Genomic DNA, 21,827 nt, shown 5'->3' with positions numbered 1-21,827 from the left:
TAGAGATGAACAAGATGTGACCTCTCCCTGCAGAGAGGCTTCCAGCCTGGTCAGGAAAATAGATCCTCAGCAGTACCGGAGATAAAGCAAGGAAGGGGGAGGCGAAGAACCTATACTCTGGACTAAGATACGACTAAGGAGGCTTGAGTTACATTATGGTGTCGTCCACTTACCAGTGTCATAACAGAGAGCCTGCTAGCCTTCTTAGGGGTGGAAATGAAAAGGCACAGGGAGGTAAGCTTGTCCTAATGGAAAGTGTTATCCTTATTTTCTCATTAAATCTTGTAATTAGATGCAGGACTTTTATTTATTGTTCCTTTATTTATTTATTTATTTATTTTGCGGTACGCGGGCCTCTCACCGTTGTGGCCTCTCCCGTTGTGGAGCACAGGCTCCGGACGCGCAGGCTCAGCAGCCATGGCTCACAGGCCCAGCCGCTCCGTGGCATGTGGGATCTTCCCGGACCGGGGCACGAACCCATGTCCCTGGCATCGGCAGGCGGACTCTCAACCACTGCGCCACCAGGAAAGCCCCTGTTCCTTTATTTTTGAGGCACTCAACATGAGTAGAACTGAGCCTCCGATTCCCAAGGCATTCTGTCTCCGGAATTTCTCCCCAAAATGCTGATGTGGACTATTTTTTTCTGTTTCTATGATTGCAACAGAGAAGTTCAGTCTCAGTTTTGCCTTTATAAATGTATCTTAACTTAGACAAGCAGCAAAGAGGAGCAGTTTTGTAAATTAAAGGATTGCAGTCTTTCAAGTTCTCTCCCCTAAAATTCCATCTGTGTATAAACATCAGAGTATTCAAGAGGAAAAAGTCAGACCTAATATCACTTGGCTTTCAGCCAGTCTTGAATAAATCATAAACAATCGAGTGAACTTGTTCTATGAATGGTCAAGATTTTAGGGCACAAAAAAAAAAGAAAAAGATTTTAAGGCACAGACATCTGTGATCTTCTTGGGTTATTTTGCTTCAGATTAAGACATCAGGAGAGGTATCCTGCAATACCATGAAGTATGGCAGGTGTATCAGAAATGCATTTAGGGCCTCCCTGGTGGCGCAGTGGTCGAGAGTCTGCCTGCCGATGCAGGGGACACGGGTTCGTGCCCCGGTCGGGGAAGATCCACATGCCTCAGAGCAGCTAGGCCCATGAGCCATGGCCGCTGAGCCTGCACGTCCGGAGCCTGTGCTCACAACGGGAGAGGCCGCAACAGTGAGAGGCCCGTGTACCGCAAAAAAAAAAAAAAAAGAAATGCATTCAGCTCTAGGTTGTAACAAAAACAACCAGAAAAGACTGACTGTGGCATAAGCAAAAGTGAAGAGGCTTATTTGTCATTTGTGACAAGCAGTCCTAGGACTGGCAATCCAGGGCTGGTAAGCAGCTTAACAAGGCCATCAGGGACCCATGTTCTCTTCATTCTTTTACTCCACCATCTCAGCAAAGAGCTCCAACTGAATATTTGTTCCTAGGCTGACTGCTGCCCCGTTAGGGAGGAAGGAAAACAGTAGGAGCAACAGGCCAAAGGGCATGCCAGCCAACTCCATCTGTCTCTTTTTTAAAAGCTTATATTAAAGCTGAGTGAGTATACCCACCTAGCATCTTTCACTTACGTCTCATTGGTGAGACTTATGATGGACGTGGACACCCCCCAGACCAGTCACTACAAGGTGACTGGGGAAGAGAGGGGCTGTGGATGGCAGCTGATCAGCCTACCCAACAATATCTGCCCACAGCTACCAGTGGAACAAACATTCATGCTAAATAAGAATCTTATTGTTACTGTTTAACTGTCCTCATTTAGCCTCTTCACTTGTCCTTTTATATACTTTTTGTCTTGTTTCTTTCTTGGTGTCTTGGCACCTTTAAAAGCCGTTATCATCAGGGTAGCTCACAGAGCACACACCTCTCAGGTCTGAATGCTTCCTCTCTCCAACCAAGTTCATGGTTAATTTGTTACTATGCAAAATTTGGGTGCAGGCACTATTTACAAAACATAGAACTTCTTTCTGAATCTGTGTAGAATTGCCAGGACACTAAACCATCTCAGAAGGGAGGAATTTAAAAGGAGCTGATTGTGAAAATAATCTTAAATTATTTCAGAAATGCTGGGGTAGATAGACAATGTACATGACACGAGTGAGAAAGTTTTAGTGCCTCTGTGTGGCCTGTAGACCGTTCAGCCCATGTGCTTCCATGCACTCTGTGGTTTTTTACCAGATGCCCAGGGAATATGTGCCTTTAAAGTAAAAAGTTAAATGAACCCTCGTCGGCTGCCTCTGATTGCCTTTCTCATAAAGGGTAGTAGAAAGCATATAACCCTTGAAGCAAAAAGCAGCATTCATTTCTCACAGGGAGAAGCATTTGGGATTTTTTTGCCTGTTTTAAAGACTCTGAAATTTATATAGACGAGTTTGTGCCTATATAGCTTACTATTATTTTCACTCTATGTTGATTTATTTTGTAATATTGCTAAAAACTGTATCCTACAGCTTCATATTTTCTAGATCACATCCTGTATGCCCTAACACATAGCAGCAATCATGGTTTGACATCTCTAACATCGGAACATCATTGCATAGTAACAGAAAGTTAATGAATTTTAAATTAAGTATAAATGAAAATTATTCAGAACTACAGTGTTTTCTTCTCCATCTTAGAGTAATAGAAGGACAAAGAGATGGTGTGTTGGTTGAGAGGTTTTGGAGTAAGGCAAAGCTGATTTCTCATTGAGTCTCTACCATTTGCTGTCCCCATTTCCTTATTTGTTAACTAGAGGTAATTGTTTCTACTTCATAGAGTTATTGTAAGGATGTATTTTAATATGGGTATTGTGCTCAGCACTGTCTTAGGATATAGGCCCAACTCAGCAACTGGTGGGCATCTTTCTAATAGCAACAAACAAGTTGTAGCACTGGATTTGTAAGCCTAGCAGTACTAAATAAGACTTTTCCCTTCATTTATGAATAGTACACTAAAGCAGAGATTGGGGCTCTTACATTTTATTACCCTATTTGTTGTTCAAGTGTTTAAAACTTAGTTAAACGGTAATTAGTCATTGTGTGGAAAAAGCTTCTTAAATTTTATAACCTTGAGCCCAAACCCATGATGATTCTCCATATGGACAAAATTCCATCTTTAAATAACATCTTAGGGCTTCCCTGGTGGCGCAGTGGTAGAGAGTCTGCCTGCCGATGCAGGGGACACGGGTTCGTGCCCCGGTCCGGGAAGACCCCACGTGCCGTGGAGCGGCTAGGCCTGTGAGCCACGGCCGCTGAGCCTGCGCGTCCGGAGCCTGTGCTCCGCAACGGGAGAGGCCACAACAGTGAGAGGCCCGCGTACTGCAAAAAATAAATAAATAAATAAATAATAACATCTTAAACTCTGCAAGAAGCAAGTCAGAGTAGTAACTTCTTATTTTGCTGATTCAGCAAAGGGGAATTAAGAAAAAATATTAAATGCCTCAAAGATTGCATGGAGTACTGCATTATCTCCTTTGTCTATGCCAGCTAAGCCCCCTTACCGTTGAACAGTGGTACTTGACCTGCTTCAGAATGGCAGTACCAAGTACTGTGGCAGACAAACCCCAGTGTGGTTGGCCCTGGGAATATTTACATTGACCCATATTAACTACAGTGAAACATGTCCATATTTTAATCTCCTCTGGTAGGTTATAAATTCCTTGAGCACTTTTCTCTGAAAAAGTAATTGTGGGCTTCCCTGGTGGCGCAGTGGTTGAGAATCTGCCTGCTAATGCAGGGGACACGAGTTCGAGCCCTGGTCTGGGAGGATCCCACATGCCACGGAGCAACTAGGCCCGTGAGCCACAACTACTGAGCCTGCGCATCTGGAGCCTGTGCTCTGCAACAAGAGAGGCCTCCATAGTGAGAGGCCCGCGCACCGTGATGAAGAGTGGCCCCCGCTTGCCACAACTGGAGAAAGCCCTCGCACAGAAACGAAGACACAACACAGCAAAAATAAATAAATTAATTAATAAACTCCTACCCCCAACATCTTCTTTAAAAAAAAAAAAAAAGTAATTGTGCCTGCCTTCAAGCAGTTTATAATCACGTAGTACTCAATTGAGACGAGTAAAACATGGGAATTTTTAAGTTGAGGTGCAACTATTAGAGCTACATTATCATGTTTTCAGTATTTAATGGCTGAGCATTAAAGACTATTTGGAAAATAAGAAAAATGAGGTTTTAAATTGTCCCATTTCCTACCATCAAACACAGCCCCTGCAAACATTCTGGTGAATTTCCTTCATTCATCATTTTGTGGATTTTTTTTAAACTTATTTTTTCACATACATGTTAATTTGATTATATAACCTTCATAAATATTTGAAATATGGACAATCTGTCGTGACTATACCAATTTACTAAAGCATTCCATTTTCCCTATAGTTTGACATTTAAATGGTTGCCAGTTACTACTGTGAGTAAACCTGCAGTATTCATTGTATTTTATAAAATTATTTTTGAATTTAGGACTATTTCCTTAGGATAGGTTCCAAGAAATGAGTCAAAGGGTTTATACTCGTGAGCAGTATATGAGTGAGTACCCATTTTCAAATATATTTGACAACTGTAGGTATTAACTTAAAAGAAAATATTGCTTCCTTGATAGGCAGATTGTTTCAAATTGCCTTTTTTAAGATTTTTTTTTTTTTTTTTGGCTGCATTGGGTCTTCATTGCTGCACGCAGGCTTCCTCTAGTAGCGGCGGGCTGGGGCTACTCTTCGTCGTGGTGTGTGGGCTTCTCATTGCAGCAGCTTCTCTTGTTGCGGAGCACGGGCTCTAGGCGTGCGTGGGCTCAGTAGTTGTGGCTCGTGAGCTCTAGAGGGCAGGCTAAGTAGTTGTGGCGCACGGGCTTAGTTGCTCCGCGGCATGTGGGGTCTTCCCCGACCAGGGCTTGAACCATGTGTCCTACATTGGCAGGCGGATTCTTAACCACTGTGCCACCAGGGAAGCCCTCAAATTGCCTTTTTTAGGTTAACTAAAATCCACTCTAGAGCTTGGCAAGGTTTAAATAAGTAAAATGAAACTATTTTGATGTATGATATGAAACGAAGAGCTTAATTTTTCCCTAATATATTGCTGTTTTTAATTTTCTGATTTCCACCTCTGTCTTTCAGTTTTACAGGAGATTCTAAACTTGCCTCAAGTATGCGCTATGTGGAAACACAATCAATGCAGATAGGAGCATCCTACATGATTCAGTTCAGCTTGGTGATGGGCTGTGGCCAGAAATACACTCCACACATGGACAACCAGGTGAAACTAGAGTATTCAACCAACCATGGCCTCACCTGGCACCTTGTACAAGAGGTAAGTCTATTTTTTCTAAAGTTTGTGATAGGTAGCCTTCACATTTTAACACAGGAATCAAAGAATTGCAATTCTAAAAGTTTAGTTTTGGTTGAAAAGGAACAATGTTATTTGTAACAGAATTGACATCAAGTCAGCAGTGGATTACAAGGATGCCACATTCTGCATTATCAGATACTAAAGGGCAATTGAAAATTTTTTAAAATAGGAATAACTTCAGGACTAGATATACTGGGATGGTGTTTTCAACATTATTTTCTCTAGCTCTCTTTTTCAATAAATGTCTCTTTCTTCTTTCCCTATAGCATGTCTTCATCTGTTCTTTTCTAAGTCTCTTCACCTGCAGGTAGATCATATTAAGAATATGGTATCTCTTGTTTTAAAAAATAAAAAAGAAATACATAATTCCAGTTTCTTGGAATAAAATGTACTTCTTTAAATATACATACTGGTGTTCTGATATTGCGATAAATGCATAAATACATAGTGAATAGGATAATTTTACCAAATGCCAATGTTATGCTAACAGGCCAAAAAATGGATCCTAATCCATTTTCTGTTTTTCCATGTGAGAATTGGAAGACATTTAATTCCACTGTGGGATCTCATTTAAATTATTTCCCAAATATTTTAGCTTCACAGAAGGACAAATTATAGATTGCATTCATGTTGCAAATGGTTAAGATTGTAACATTAGATTTCTCCAAGGTCTTTTTCCCTTGCGTTGAGAGAGTAAACATATTGCCCTGGAGGAAATAGAAGCTGAGCTGAATTTTTGCATGATTCTCTTTTAGGAATGCCTTCCAAGTATGCCGAGTTGTCAGGAATTTACATCAGCAAGTATTTACCATGCCAGTGAGTTCACACATTGGAGAAGAGTCATAGTGCTTCTTCCCCAGAAAACTTGGTGAGAGATGACATCTTCAGATACGGCTGTCACTTTAACTTTTCTTTCTCTTTTAGCATGACGAATATGAAGAAGAATTAAGCACAAGGTGGCAAGATGCATTCTTTTTTTTTCAGCATCAAAAGATCTTTCTTTTATACCTAGGATATATGAAAAATGGAGCCAATGAAAGTTTGGTTTCCAAACTGTCCTGGCTTTTTCTCATCTCCCTTTTGCCTCAACTTTTCTGTTTATGGGAAAATTCAATGAGCCAGTTCCTTTGGGTTTGACATATAAAAGAGAATGATACAGGAATCTAAAGACTCTTATGTCAAGACAGTTTGGATTGCAAGGCTGTTTTCTTGGTTCAAAGCCCTTCTTTTTCTTTTAAAAACTTAATATACACTCTTTTTCTCTATTCACATTCTTTCAGTAACAATGGAAATCATCCCCCAGGAAGCAGAAGCCTCAGTAACTAGGGAGAAAGTTAAACATTCGATAATATGAAAGAGAAAAGCACATTTTCCCCAAATATTACATTGTTTCGTGTTAGACTGATCACTCTGAGTCCTGTGCGAGGAATAGATTGTAGGATAAAGAGTGAAGACAGGGAGACCAGTTCCAGGGGGGAGGGGGGAGGTCCAGGCATTAGATGTTTAGGTGGCTTGGAGTATGACAGTAACAACGTGGAAAGAGACATCTTTTGTGAAATGTATTTTAATCAAATAGGGCTTGTTGATGGACCAGACGGGGGCTGAGGTAGAAATGGAAGAATCAAAAGCAGTTTCTAAAGTCTGGGCCTGGGAACATTGTTGGACGGTAATACCACTGACTGAGATGGGAGAGATTGGAGGAGTGGATTTAGGGCAGAGAATTAAGAGACATAGTGCTTCTTAGGTTTTGTAATGTGAAGTTTGAGATACTTATCTACTCAAGCAGAAATGTCAAGAAGCCAATTGGACTTATGAATCTGGAGCTCAGAAAAGAGGTTTGGGTTGAAAAGTTAAATACTATGAGTCCTATTTAAACCCTGGGATAGGATGAGCTTGCCCAGGAAACAACCTTTGACTAGAAATCAGAAGGGCTGAGTTCTCAGTATATCTCTACTGATTGACTACATGCTTTAGCCATTCACAACCTCTTCAAACGTGACTCCTTATGTGTATGATGAAGAGGTTGAATTAGACAATCTTAAAAGGTCCCTGGCAGTTCTGGAATTCTAAGATTCTGTGATTTGTGTAGCAGAAAAAGCATAAAAGAGACAAAAATTATATTTTTCTGTGGTATCTGCCTTCCAGGACCCCTTTTGTAAAGAAAATTACTAAATCAACCCTTCTCAGACTATTTTATGTAAGTTAGGCTGTACAAAAAGACAATTGGTTAGATAACTACCTAGAATTATTATTATACCTCCTTTAGTTGAAGATTGAATTACTACATTATAGAAGAATGCCTCCTTGATTATTTTTAAGGATTCATCATTCTGTCGGTTGGAACAAAATGCTTGAAATTTGATTTCCACAGATTTTTTTATATCCAACTGTGAGCCATTTCCTGGATACTATATTAATGCTTTGTATAACAAGTTGCTACTTTTTCTAACATCCTACTTTTTTATATCTACTGCTGGGAATATAATCAAGATTTTTATTTAATTTCAATGATATTCCAAGCATATCTATCAAGATTATAAAAAGCGACACATCAAACAATTGAAATACTGGTCATACTTGGTGCAAAGCTACTGAGCTTCTTTTATTTAATTTGCCCCCATTATTTTGCCATTAAGTATATTACCCTCATTATTTTAAAAAAGACTGATTTTTATTCACTGACATGTGGGGTACAATTTCAAAATTATGATGACAAGATAATACTGATAGTGTATTTTAGAGATGTCCTTTTGTTCCCAGAAATGTTTTAAATTATTATTCTTAATTAATATAGTTTAGGCAATATCCAAAAAGTATCGTCCTTTATCGAAAAGCCCTTTGCATGTTATTTTACACTGAGATTGTATGTAACATTATTATTTTCTTAGCTTAAAAGATAGTACCACTGGGTTGAAAGTTTTAGTATAGTAAGAAAAGGTCTGGTTCTTGTCAATGTTTATTCAGCACTTGAGAGGAAATATATTGATCCTTAAACTCTTTAGTTTTAACACAGAGCCTGTCATGTTGTAGGGGTGCTCATTAAATGTTGGGAAATTAAATAAATTTCAATTCAGTGTGCCTTGATGAACTAAAGAGATGTTTTATTACAAACCATCTCTTTTTACAAACTGAAAAAAAAAATCTACTAGATCATTCCTCTGACAATTTGCCTTTAAGTACATGTAGGTAAATAATTGAATTCTGCTTTTCCAGATTTCCTTCAAAGCCCTGGGTAAAGAAAGTAAACATATTTCTTAAAAGCAACCACCCGATAGGATATTTATTTTAACATTTCTACTGACTAATACGTAAGCTAAACATTATTGCTATAGTATTTCAAAAAAATAGTGTTCAACTGGTTATTATCATTGTTTTTAGATCTGTAATGCTTTAAAGCTCTGCTATAAAGATAAAGTACATTTATTCTCTTTGGCATTCTTGATAACTTTATTATATGCATTTCAAACTTTCTCAAATTGCATGTTTTTCCCAAGCATTGGGGTAAGGAAGTACAGTTTAGTGGGAAGCAATATTCCTTTTGGTGAATCTCTCTTCTGCTGTTTTGATTGTCAAGCGTATGCAACTATAAATTGAACGTAGACAAGCAAATGTGGTCTGCACTGTCAAAGATCTGTTAACTTTAGAAGATAATGCTAGATAGGACAACTTAGAGTGGAATATTGAATATGTATACACCTGCTCAAAGAAATTATTTTGTATATGAACTGAACATTTGTTACCCAGTGAAAATTAATTTTTGTTTTGTGAGAGACATTTACATAAGAACAGGGCCTAAAGAGACCCAAACAGCTGTCAGTTGCTGACTTCATGAACAAATCAACACCTAATGACTGAATGAGTTTCAGAATATTTGGGTAAATGTAATTACAGTCACTCTGAAGGTAGAAAATACAATTTAGCCAGCCTTCATTTACCTTGATTCCTCAGTTACCTAACTATCGAGAGATAACTCAATGGTATTTTATTTCAGTCTAGAAGTTTATAAGAGGAAAAAAATCAAATCAAGAAAAGACTGTCAAGTTTTGTTGCCTTTGAGAATCCATAGTTTGAATTTTAAATGTAGGTCAACTTCATTTCATGATCCATACAGCAGTAGTGCTATTTCCAGACTCAATCCAAAGTACACAAGATTTTCCTCCTAAGAATACTTAGTTTTGAGAGAGAGACAGAGGCAGGGAGAAAGAGGGAGGGAGAGAGAAAAAGAGAAAATGGGCAAATTAAATATTTGTATTGAGGGCGATATTTAGCAGTGATGCAGCTGCAAATCAGTGAGATCACACCTTGTGCTCTCACATATGACCAGCTGGAGATTGCTCACACAACTCATTTTTTTTCCTCACTAAAAATGAAGCCAATATTCAACCTCTTTTGCTTTCTTTTCTGTTAATTAACATCAGCACGTGAAACTGTGGATTGTCACTTTAAATGGAATAATTCACTTTTTAAGCTTTTTATCTTAAGGAAATATCTTTTCAAGAGTTCATAGGTACATGTAAGGATTAATTTACTTAGAAAAAGAATTTGGAGAGTGTTTACATGTGACTGTTTAGAAGCATAAATAAACTGAGAAATCTAGGTCAGGTTCTGAAACCTTCCAACCCCATTTTAATGTTTGAAACATCAAAACTTCAAAATAATGTATGCCATGGGTTCCATGTAAGCATGTGACTCTAAAGAAAATAAACTATCACCTTGGTCAACAAACCACCAGAGCAATCATTAAATTTTTGAGCTGGAAGGGATCTTAGAAATCAGATTGCCCCATCTATTCATTTGAGAGGTGAGGAACTAGAAGCCCCTGAAGGCTTAAATTTCCCACTAAAGATCACACAACTGATAAATTGCAGAGCCCGTGTCCTGGGGCACGGTTGCCTGACTCCTAGCACTTTCTTCACACTGTTAGCTGCAGAAGTCAGAAACAGACTGCCCTTTCCTGGCCTTGTCCATCCACTCATCGGCTCATTTTTTAGCAGACTGTTTTTGTACACTTACTTTATTCTGTTCCTGTGCAAACTACTGAGACAAAAACATATCCCTGTCCCCAAAGAAGTTCACAGTCTAGATACCTGTGACCCTAGACTTGACTCAGATTGTAATCAATCTTAAAAGAAATATAGTCATCTCTCCTTTAAATGACAGTGGTGCATGCATCTTAATTTATTTGTTTTCTGTGGGGCTCTAAGATAATGTACCTACTTTTATAGTAGGCTTTTCTAAAAAGCATTTCTTAATGGGACTGTGAAAATTGTGATGGCTGTTAGATTACAAATATAAACTATTACCATAGAAGAGGTGCATCTCTCTCATTGTATGTACCATGAAGAGCACTGATATCTCGCTAACCTGTGTCTACTGGATGCACCTCAGTGAATCCTGGAATCAGCCTACTAGGAATAAAAATGCAACCTATTAGCCACAGATCGTTAGTAAAATAAACAGTAAAGGCTTAGTCTGGATTTTAACAGCCTGTTATGTATTTAGGGAGTATTCAATATGTGGGTAATTGATGTAGTAGACTTTAATGGATCATTCAGAGCCATTAAGATCAAGTGTATCTGTAGATAGTGTACTTGCGGAGGGTTTAATTAATGGAACTGAGCATGCACATTAATTCTGCAAATTCTTTCTGTTTTCTTTTTTTTTTTGCGCTTTGACCAGAAAGAACTAATCATGGATCCCTGAAAGTTCCTAGAGGTGAAAAGTATGATGTGATTTTAAAAGAACTTTTTTATGGTATTCAGTGAATGAAAACCTTCCTGGCACTGCTCTCAAAACATCCTCTTCTTTAGACTTTATATGTAGTTTAGATGAATCAGGGTCCCAAGTGTTTCTCTATGTGTAATGGACTGTTTAAAGTTTTTATCTCCACTTAACATCAGCTTGTCCGTGAAACCTAAGCAAGTTAATGTTTCAGAAATAAGAAGCAGCATTTAGCACCCAGATGTTCTTACTTGTAAAATAGTAGTACATTGTAGCCCACCCTCTCAACCCCAAAACAATACCTCCAAACAAAACTTTTGTTTTAAATTGAGAGCTAACTGGAAGTCTTCCAATAACTACTGATACGTTTATTTTAAGAAACTGCATGACTCTAAGTTAAACACTGCACATTTTCATCTGTGAAAGAGTTTCTTATAAATTTTTATTTTTAAAAAATATCGTCTTACTTCCTTTCTTTTCCGAGCATCAAATCCCTGTGCAACAACAACAATAACCTGATATTGTGTTTTTCTTTAAAATACAAATTAATTAATTAAATTTAGTCTCAAATAAATTAAGATTGAGGTATATACAAAATAGGCTTTCCGGGCTTCCCTGGTGGAGCAGTGGTTGAGGGTCCGCCTGCCGATGCAGGGGACATGGGTTCGTGCCCGGTCCAGGAAGATCCCACATGCCGCGAAGCGGCTGGGCCCGTGAGCCATGGCCGCTGGGCCTGCGCGTCCGGAGCCTGTGCTCTGCAATGGGAGAGGCCACGACAGTGAGAGGCCCGCGTACCACAAAAACAAAAAACAAAAAAAAACAAACAAAATAGGCTTTTCTTCATGGTGGATGACTAGCAGCTAAATTCAAGTTCCAGAGAGTTCGTTCTCTGAAGGATTTTGAGCTCCGACGTTCTTTGTCTATACGATCCCGTGTCAGTTAAAATACTGTTTTTGTTACTGTGCCTTGTTTCTAGGTCCAGCGCCACCCGCTTCCGCTGGAGTCAGAGCTATTACACAGCCCAAGACGAGTGGGCATTAGACAGCATTTACATTGGGCAGCAGTGCCCAAACATGTGCAGTGGGCACGGCTCCTGCGACCACGGCGTGTGCAGGTACGTGCGTCAGGAGGCCTGGTTGACTCTGCTTTTCCGGATGTGTGTTGATAGCCGTACCACAGCAGCTGTCATCAGTTATAGGGATCACCTGATAAATAATGAGATCGCCAAAGGAAACGATCCTCCTTTCTGTCTTTATTCTAGATGTAAAAGATATTGTTGCATTTCAATAAGTATAAAGCCATAGATTGTACACCTTAAAATGTAACCTCCTGGGTTTCAATTTCAGAGTTTATCAATTAGCCCCAAAGTCCTCTTTGTTAGTTAACAGAGCCTTGATATTGCTTCCGCCTTCCTCCCCTTGATAGTCTTAAAGCCCTCGTCAAACAGCTGCTACACGCTTTCCTACAGCACTTCGCCGAAGCTCAAGGTTGTGTACAGTGGGAGATGGTGATTATCCCTAATGAGGATGAGATAGGAGCACACTTGAATACTTAAAGACTCTAAAAGAGACATAATCTAATCAGAAAGAGGAACTATAAAACACGGCCACAATTAAATGTTGGGTGAGCAGACCAACATTTATATGTGACTTTTTAAGCCTACGGGAAGATCTCACGATCCTTCCCCTCCCCCATCACACAGGTGCACACACGCCTGTATCCTTCTTCATTACCACTTGATGCCTTATCTCTACGGTTACAGCACTATTTGTTTTAAGAATGGATTCTATCCCTTTTCTCCCCCTTGTGAAAAACTGAAGGTTGCTACCACCATATTCAAAGATTACACTGTAGAGAAAAGTCTAGTACAGATGCTAATACCCGAACAAAAGTGAGATGTAGGAAATGTTGCAGGTCAGATGGCTGTGGCCTTCACACAGGAGTCCATCACTTGTTCACTCGGCCCTCCTCTCTCGTAGGTGTGACCAGGGATACCAAGGCACCGAGTGCCACCCAGAAGCTGACCTTCCTTCTACGATCATGTCGGACTTTGAGAACCCAAATACTTGGGAGTCTGACTGGCAAGAAGTTATTGGGGGAGAAATTGTAAAACCAGAGGAAGGGTGTGGAGTCATCTCTTCTGGATCATCGCTGTATTTCAGCAAGGTAGGACTAAGAGCCGGGAGTAAGTGATCAGGACAGTGGCTATTTCAATATGTGACTGATGTTGGAGCCGTCTGGACTCAGAAGGTACAAATATGATGCAGTTTTACTTTTCCCTACATTCCCTGCTTTTGACTGGACTTTGTCAAATTTCTATGCCTTAACTCCATTTGGGAAACTCATCGTTTTATGCTTGTCTTTGCTTACTACAAATCCAGATAGGCCGGTTTAAAATTCTTGCCCTTCTTGGACCTGATTTAAAGCTCATTGCTTTCCTTTCCTCCAGTGCCAGCCAGGCTTGTGTCTTGGGGGGCTTTGAGTGGGGCAGGGTCTTGGCCCCTTCTCCTACCAGGCTTTGGAGGGTGTGTGAGCACGCGGGCCTGGGGGTGAGGACGTGAGTGGTGGTGGAGGTAGTGGAGCTTAGAAGTTAACAACAGCAACTCTGGAGCCAGACTGCCTGTTTCAGTCTGATTCTGCCACTTCCTAGCTGTGTGACTTGGAACAAATACCTTAACCTCTCTGTGACTTGGCTTCCTCGTTTGTAAAAGAGTATCTACCTCATTCAGGTTATTATGCAGGTTAAATGAGTTAGTACTTGTAAATCATGTGGAACAGTACCTAACATGTAGAAAACATTTCTAGAAATGTTTATTAAATTTGTCAATCCATTAATCTCAAGAATATGATTGGAGGAAGGAGGAATAAAGGTGAGGTAGGGGTGTGCAAAGCCATTCCTAGGGTACTGACCAGCTCTACATCAAGAGCAGACATCTCGGGTCCTATTTCAGCTCAGTTTGGTGGCTGTTGGTGGCATCGGCTGATGTGGGACCATCCTAGTCAACTTGGGCTACTATAACAAAATACCATAGAGTGGGTGGCTTCAACAGCAAACGTTTTTTTCTCACAGTTCTGAAAGCTGGAAAGTCCAAGATCAAGGCACTAGCAGATCCAATGTCTAGTGAGGGCCTGCTTCCACATTTGCAGGACGACGATCTTTACATTGTATCCTCACATGGCGGAGAGAGAGAGCAGAGAGGGAGAAAGCAGGCCTTCTCCTGTCTCTTCTTATAAGGGCACTAATCCCATCACGAGGACTCCACCTCCATAATTTAATTACCTGCCAAAGGCCCCACCTTCTGATACCATCCCTTTATGGGTTAGCCTTTCAACATATGAATTTGGGGGCACCCCATAACAGAGACTCTGAGTAGAAGGTTTTCTTGCAGGGTTCAGCTTTCCCAGTGGAAGCAGACAGATCAGTACATACCAACTAGGGATTGAGGTGCCAGCCAGAATCCCCAAGTCTGATTCTCTTGGAACACTCCTAACCCATGTTGCTTGGTGAGGGATGCGGCTGAGAGAACCACCTTCCTCTCCTCCCTTGCCACAGTCCAGACAGGACATTCTTTGCTTCCTGCCTCCTCCAATTCATCTCTTCATATAGTTTTCGAAAGGACTGCAGAGGAGAGCAGGTCCAGCTCTCCAACCTGAGCAATGTGTTCAACCCTAATTATTGGCAGCCCTCTTTAGAATGTGGGGTGACCAGCACCACTGATTTCCAGCAGGGACTATAGCCACCAATTCTAGGACAACTGAAAATGTCCCATTCCACGTCATATAGCAAGTACACAAAGGTGGGTGTTATACCATAGGGCTGATGTGTTGCAGAACCTGTTTGGGCCGAAATCCAAAACAAGTTAATGTACGCAAATGCAAAAATAGGTACAGCTTTTGTGCAGAACAAAGAATCAGATAGAAAATGTAAACAAGATAGAAAATGTAAACAAGAAAATATAAATAACAAAGTAAACAAGATGGAAAATGACAGAAAATCAGGGATGGATTCCATTTAATGATATTTCTTATCCATTGACATCTAAGATCCCCCTGTCATTATTCTTAGAGATAATAGTCAATAAGTGACCAATATTCATTGCATAGATCTGGGTACACTGTATAATCGTGCAGAAATGAAAAGATTGTGTCTCCCATAACCATCAATTTTAAAAGATTATGAATCCTTAACCATTATTTACCCAAACACCCCAATAAACATGTGTGCGTACACACAGATATTTTAAACATATAAAGGTTACATATCAATATTTCTAACACTTAATTCAAAATTATGTCTGGAGTCAAGCTACCTGGCTTTATACCTGGGCTCCAAAACTAATTAATTGGTTCACCTTGCAGAGTTATAACATCTTTCTGTGTCACAGTTTTCTCGACTATAAAGTAGGATGTTGGGAGCAAGTTAATGCAGGTAAAGAATAAAGGATAGTGTTGGGCATATAGAAATAGCCTTATAAGTGTTAGCTATCATAATTACATTTTATGAAAATAAATTTCAAACTGGCATCATTGAATATTTCCATATGTACGCTCTACCACTAACAAAATCAGCATTTCAAAAATAAAATCATTCTCTTCCTCTCTGAAACCAGCTTTCTCCCTAAATTTTTGTCAAAATATCTAAGGATCATATTTTTACTTTTTTCTCTTGTATCAGTCAGATCTGTTTTGAATTCTAAGTGAGAGAAACTAGCTTAAGCAAAAAAGAAGGAAATTTGGTTCTTGTAATCAAAAACAGGGAGGGCTTAGATGAAACTTGACTCAGAGATACATGGAGCTGGAAACTCAGATGCCCACAGAACTCTCTCCTTAAGAGGAGGCTCTATTTTCAGGTCAGCTGTCGTGAGAGTGAAACCATGGCCACAGAGCTCTATAAGCAACTCCATAGGAAAATGTGGGAAAGGTTTCTGACTGGCCAGTCACGTGTCCGGGGAATGGCATAATATGATTGGCATGGCCAGAGTTATGTACTCACTCCTTTGGCAGAGAGGTGGGATACACAGTTTGGCACCTGCCACCAGCCAGCATAATTGAAGTAAAGAAGGGGTAATAACCCAAAGGAAGGGTTCCTTAGACCTTGGCAAACCACCCTAGATTAATTTCTCTAAAATCATGCTTCTGTCCTGTCGCTCTTCCATCACCAGTGTTCAGGATAGTCTCCAATACTGCTGCCCTAACTACAGAACTTATTTTCTTTTTCCAAACATGCGTCTTCTGCTCCAAGCAGGAAGCTCTCCTCATCATCCCAGATTTTGCTCAGCCTCCACTGCTTTCCGTTATGCCTTCCACGGCCTCTCACATGCATATAAACCTTGCAGTGTTTTGCCCAAATCCTGCTGCTTCTGACATCGAAAGCTTGGCCTCTGCATACTGGTGCCAAATCGAATCTCAGAGACAGAATTTTGGGTGAAGTAGAAAAGAATAGCTTTATTGCTTTGCAAGACAAAGGGGGACACAGTGGGCTCCTGCCCTGAAAAACTGTTTCCCACCCCAGGAGGATTTGGTGAGGAGTTTTATAGCCATAGTTCAAGGGTGGGGTCGCTGATAAGACCAGGGTGTGCGCAGGGCCTGTGCTCTTTTAATCTTGTCTCAGGTGATGTCTTGATAGGCTTCTCTGGTTCCTTTAATCTGGCCTCAGGTGGTCTTCTCTGGTATGAAGAATGCTGACATCTGCCACTTGTTGGGTTTTAGTTCTATAAAGAGCTCAAAAGATATTGTTAATGTGTATCCCTTGAGGCAGAACCACAACCCTGCCCCAAGGCTGCATAATTGTTTCTGCATTATTGTTTCTCTGCATACCCTCCCTTCCCTGATTGACAAGTGTTTGAATCTGCCCTTTGGGACTCAGGGAAGGTCATAGAGGCTGGAGTCTATTCCCTACAAACAAGGAGTGGGGGACACGGAAAGGCTTTTGTACCCAGAAGCCTCACAGGGTCCTGCTCGGTTTCACTTCCATGGGGCTTTCTGGGACTAGGGCAGAGTACACTGATCTTTCCTTTCTTTGACTGCCCCTCTCATTGTGTTCCCTACATATATAGATCATATTTTTATTTTTATTCTCACAGTACCCAGCAAAATGCACAGTCTTACTGACTGAGCCAAACTTCTAGATAAGATGTTCAACTCAGAAATGCATGCCTTTCGTTAGGCATTTACATATCAATAAATACCCTTGAGACTGAATAGATTGGAGCATTGATAATTAATCATATGACCAAATGGGATTTAACAAGGGATAGAACTTGGTCTGCAGCCCTAAGTTGTCATTACTCTCCCTGCATGTATCTGTGAACTCTCCTTTCAAGTTTGTTTTTATAACACGTGGTATTGAGCTTGGTATAACTGGCAACTGGTAATTATTTGCTGAAGAAAGAAATCAATGAATGAATGAAAGAAAATTGGAAAACAACAGAAAGTTATAAAGAAATGGTTATTTTCAAATAAATATAGTAGACTTTTTTTCTACTGGCATTTTAATTAAAGAAGATTTTAATGGAAGTCAAAAGGTAAAGTTTTTATAAAGCATTTTAGAGGTTTTGTTATAAAGGCTCTAGATTCTGTAGGCATTACCTTTAAATTATGTATTATTTTATCTAAACACTGAAGACACTTTAACCTAGAATGTTGGGGGAAATTGGAGCGTATTTTCCACACTCTAGGAAAGAGGTGGTCCTTAATCTATTACTCCAACACACGTATATGCATATTACATGTTTATATATATCTACATATATACATAAATACATTGATCATAGTATAGTAGAAAAACTGCAAACCGTGTGTTAACATCTGATTCTAAATTCTGACAAAATAGTTTGCCCTGAGCCATTTCCTTTTTCTCTCTTTTCCCCCCTTAAAACAATGTTCAGCATTTCAGGTCACCAAACAAAAGAAAATGACTTGTACTCCTCTCTAGGAAAAAACATCTTCAGTGCCAAACCAAGCATTTGTATGATATTTTTCACCATTTAAAAAAATCCCACAAAACACTCTCAAAATCTCTATAGAGCAACACCGTAGTCTCCTGGAAGAACAACACTGTTCTGTGAATTTCACAACTGACCAATCATTCCAGCCATTTAATTGTGATAATTGGATTTTTATCATTCTCCTCACCTTAGATCTTTATCCTTCTGGCTCTTTTCCACATGCCAGGGTTTTCATAGACGTTTGCTGGGTGGGAATTAACCAGCTAGGTTCTTCTCAAATTCATTCTTCCTGTACTGATCCTGAGGCACGAAAATTCTAGGTCAGATTATAATAATCTCTGAGGTGTTTCCACTTAACACTGTTTCAAATCAACAGCAAGAAAAATGAAAAGCACATCTAACACGTTGAAAATGCATATTTTAAGATTTCTTCTAATACATACGTAAAATTGAGAGTTCCAAAAAATGAGTTTCTGTCTCAGGATTAACCTCAGTTCCCTTTTTGCTGGCACCCTTGTCTATTTTGGAATCTCTTAATTGGCTTTAGATTTATCACTAACAGTGTACTCCTATAATTATCCCCAAGTATTTCCCCTGTGACTTCTAATAACTGAAACCCTTTCTTAATTAACTTAGTGGATTAGAGTAGGGTTTAAATTATAAGTGTGAGGGGTACTTTTCTCTATACTGTGTATTCTGTCTCAGGTTTTCTTCCCAAATTTTAATTGAACTCCTCGGAAACTCTCTAAGACCACTCAGTGCAGTCCATGGATTAGCTTTGGCAGAATCAGTTTGGGTGAAAGAATCTTATCAGCAACCTTTTTTTCAATCCTGTTAGCATGAAACCGTTTACAGACAACAGAAATGATGACAAACCTTGTCGATTTGTATCTAATACCTCACAACAGAACTGTGAGAGGCAGGGGATGCACTAGGCAAAAGAAGCAAGTTGCTGGATTTGAGGAAGTTTTTAACATTTTTAAGACACAAAGAAACCATTTAATGGTTGCAAAAACTTATTTAATGATCCCTCCCACCCTCTCTATTTCCAAGAAATAGACTGACTGGGAGCCCGAGAGACTTCAGTACTCTCTTTTTGTCAAGAAGTTTCTGTCTTGCCTGTTTTACCTCAATTCCCAGGGAGGAGGAGGGCCGGGGCATATCTATTGAGAGATTGTCCCCTCAGGAAGAGATGCTGTGTGCTACGCAAGTTATGTAACAATATTATTTCATCTAGTTGTCACAACACCCTGTAAGGAAGGTATTATTACCCATGTTATAACTTTGAGGAAAATAAAAGCTCAGAAAGGTCACACAGCTAGTGAACAGCATGAATCATGGGCTGAGATTCAAACCCAGCTCCAACTGATTTCAAAGTATGTATGTGGTCTTTCTTCTCCATGACTCTGCCTGGAGGAAATCTCCAAAGCGAATGCTGGGAGTGTTTTCATTAAAATGAATTTTGCTTTTGAGTACCCTTTGGTGGAATTAGCAGTTCTCAAGGATCCCATAACCGAATCTGGGAGTCAGTGATGTAGAGACTAATAGAATGGATCCAGGAGCAGTTGAACGGCATAACCTGCTCCTCTCAGCAATAAATGAGAATAAGATCATCTCCACATAGTGCTAGGATGCTCGTATGAATTTGACACGGAAACAACTAATTGCTCCCAGATAATTGAATCTGTGATTTTTCTGTTCTTCCGAAAGGCTGGAAAAAGACGGTTGGTGAGCTGGGATCTGGATACTTCCTGGGTGGACTTTGTCCAATTCTACATGCAGATCGGTGGAGAGAGTGCCGCGTGCAACAAGCCCGACAGCAGAGAGGAGGGCATCCTCCTCCAGTACAGCAACAATGGGGGCATCCAGTGGCATCTGCTGGCAGAGATGTACTTCTCAGACTTCAGCAAACCCAGGTAACCAGCCTCAGTCTCCTTCCAGTGCGATAATAATAATTATCTCCTTGATTATTATGAAGCCTTACCATACTAATATCCCTGTTTTGCATTTTACAACTGGACCTATTTTATTGGAAAAAAAATATTGAAAAATATGTAGATCCAATTCTTACAAATTAAATATATTTTAGATATAATACTTATAATAGAGCTATTTTGTAGATTGAAGGTTCATAAGTTCGTTGTTTTAAAACATTGAGTTATTTCAAGGTGACATAACTCTCCATAATATAACACAATTAGATATGCAGACAGACCAACCAAAAGCATTTCTTCTAAGGCACACAGGGGGAGAGGTGGAAACCAGAGAAGAGGCAACTAGGTCTAACAAGAGTCATAACATCCAGGGAGGGAGTCAGGGTTGGTGGGTAGGAGATGGAGCCTGGTGAGATTCCCCCCATACAGTAGAAGGGGAATTGATAATGGGGCCAAACTGGTTTAAACAACAGTTTGAAACTATTCAAATTATTTTTTCCAAGTAATAGCATTGTCAATCTGGAAATTACTGAGAATTCAGTAAAGCAACTAGAGTACTATATAGACAAACAAAAATTCACTAGCTTTTTCAAATTCCAGAGATATTCCATTTTTATTTAAGGGAGTTTTTCTTTAGGGGCTAACTATTTCATCACATTCTCAAAGAGTTCTAGGACACTAAAATGGTTAAGAAATTCTGAGTTGGAAGATATCAGAAGAAGACCCCATGATGGCAAATACATAAATAAATATAAGTTTAAGAAACAATACTGAGAATCTCTGTAAAGGAAATGATAAAACTTCAAAACTTCCTTCAGAGATATAAAAGAGATATGAAGAAATCTCTTAATTCACATTTAATGCTATTCCAATCAAAATCTTAGTGGTATTTTTGGGGGGGGGAGCTTTATATCTGGAAATATAAACTGGCAAAAATAGTTTAAGCTTTTAAAACATATTGTATAAGCTACAGTATTAAAGTGGAATGATACTGGTACATGGATAGAACAATCAAGCCAAATAGATGACCCAGAAATTGACTCAGATATCTGTACAAACTTATATATGAAAAAAAGACACATCAACTATCCATGATAAAGAAATGGTTATTCAATCAAATGGTGTTAGAAAAAAATGGGTAGGCTCTTGGGAAAAAGTATCTATTTAGATTATCACCTTACATCAGCAAAAACTGTGAAAGACTGGTTAAAGATTTAAACACTTAGGTTGCTATCTGATCTTGGAAAAAGACCTGAACTTTCTAAACATAAGTTCAACGCAAGAATTAACAAAGAAAAGGACTGCTTACACAGAAATATACTACATACAGATGTAAAACTACATACACATGTAACACATACATTTCAAAGAAAACAGAAAAAACATGAAAAGAAGGAAAGCAAACTGAGAAAATATATGCAACAAATATGAGAAATAGAGGATCAGTGTTCCTGTAAAGAGCTTATACAAATTATCAAGAAAAACACTAAGATCCCAATAGAAAAATGGATAAAAGGAATGAGTAGGTGTTACACAACAGGGAAGACATATGTTTAATAAAATATGATTAATATCCAACCTCTGTTGCAATAAAAAAGATACCACTTTTCAACAGTCAAATGGTCATTTTTTAATGATAACACCAAGTGCTCTCTCCACATAGAGCAGCAAGACAGGCACTCTCGTGTCATCCTGCAAACCATCATGACCCTCCCAGAAAGGAATTTGGAAAAATCCAGAGCCTTAAACATGACCAGTTTATTTGACCTGGTAATTCCATTTCTAAGAATCTTCCCTATATAAATAAACTGAGGTATACATAAAGCTTTATGCATAAAGATTTTTCATCATA

At 39.4% G+C, this 21,827-nt stretch overlaps 1 protein-coding gene across 1 annotated transcript in view; it reads left to right on the top strand.

Moving 5' to 3' along the window:
- Window positions 1-21,827, top strand: part of RELN (reelin) — a gene marked incomplete at both ends in the record, with an annotated part of 529,938 nt that overhangs the window by 401,147 nt on the left and 106,964 nt on the right. The window contains 5 exons of the mRNA XM_079711605.1: window positions 5,142-5,334; window positions 6,129-6,241; window positions 12,071-12,208; window positions 13,074-13,260; window positions 19,752-19,957. Coding sequence (XP_079567731.1) covers window positions 5,142-5,334; window positions 6,129-6,241; window positions 12,071-12,208; window positions 13,074-13,260; window positions 19,752-19,957 — 837 coding nt within the window. The remainder of the gene's footprint in view (window positions 1-5,141; window positions 5,335-6,128; window positions 6,242-12,070; window positions 12,209-13,073; window positions 13,261-19,751; window positions 19,958-21,827) is intronic.

This window comes from Hyperoodon ampullatus (assembly GCF_949752795.1).
Source record: "Hyperoodon ampullatus genome assembly, chromosome: 9".
Lineage (NCBI taxonomy): Eukaryota > Metazoa > Chordata > Mammalia > Artiodactyla > Ziphiidae > Hyperoodon > Hyperoodon ampullatus.
This window is presented reverse-complemented; position numbering and strand designations above follow the sequence as displayed.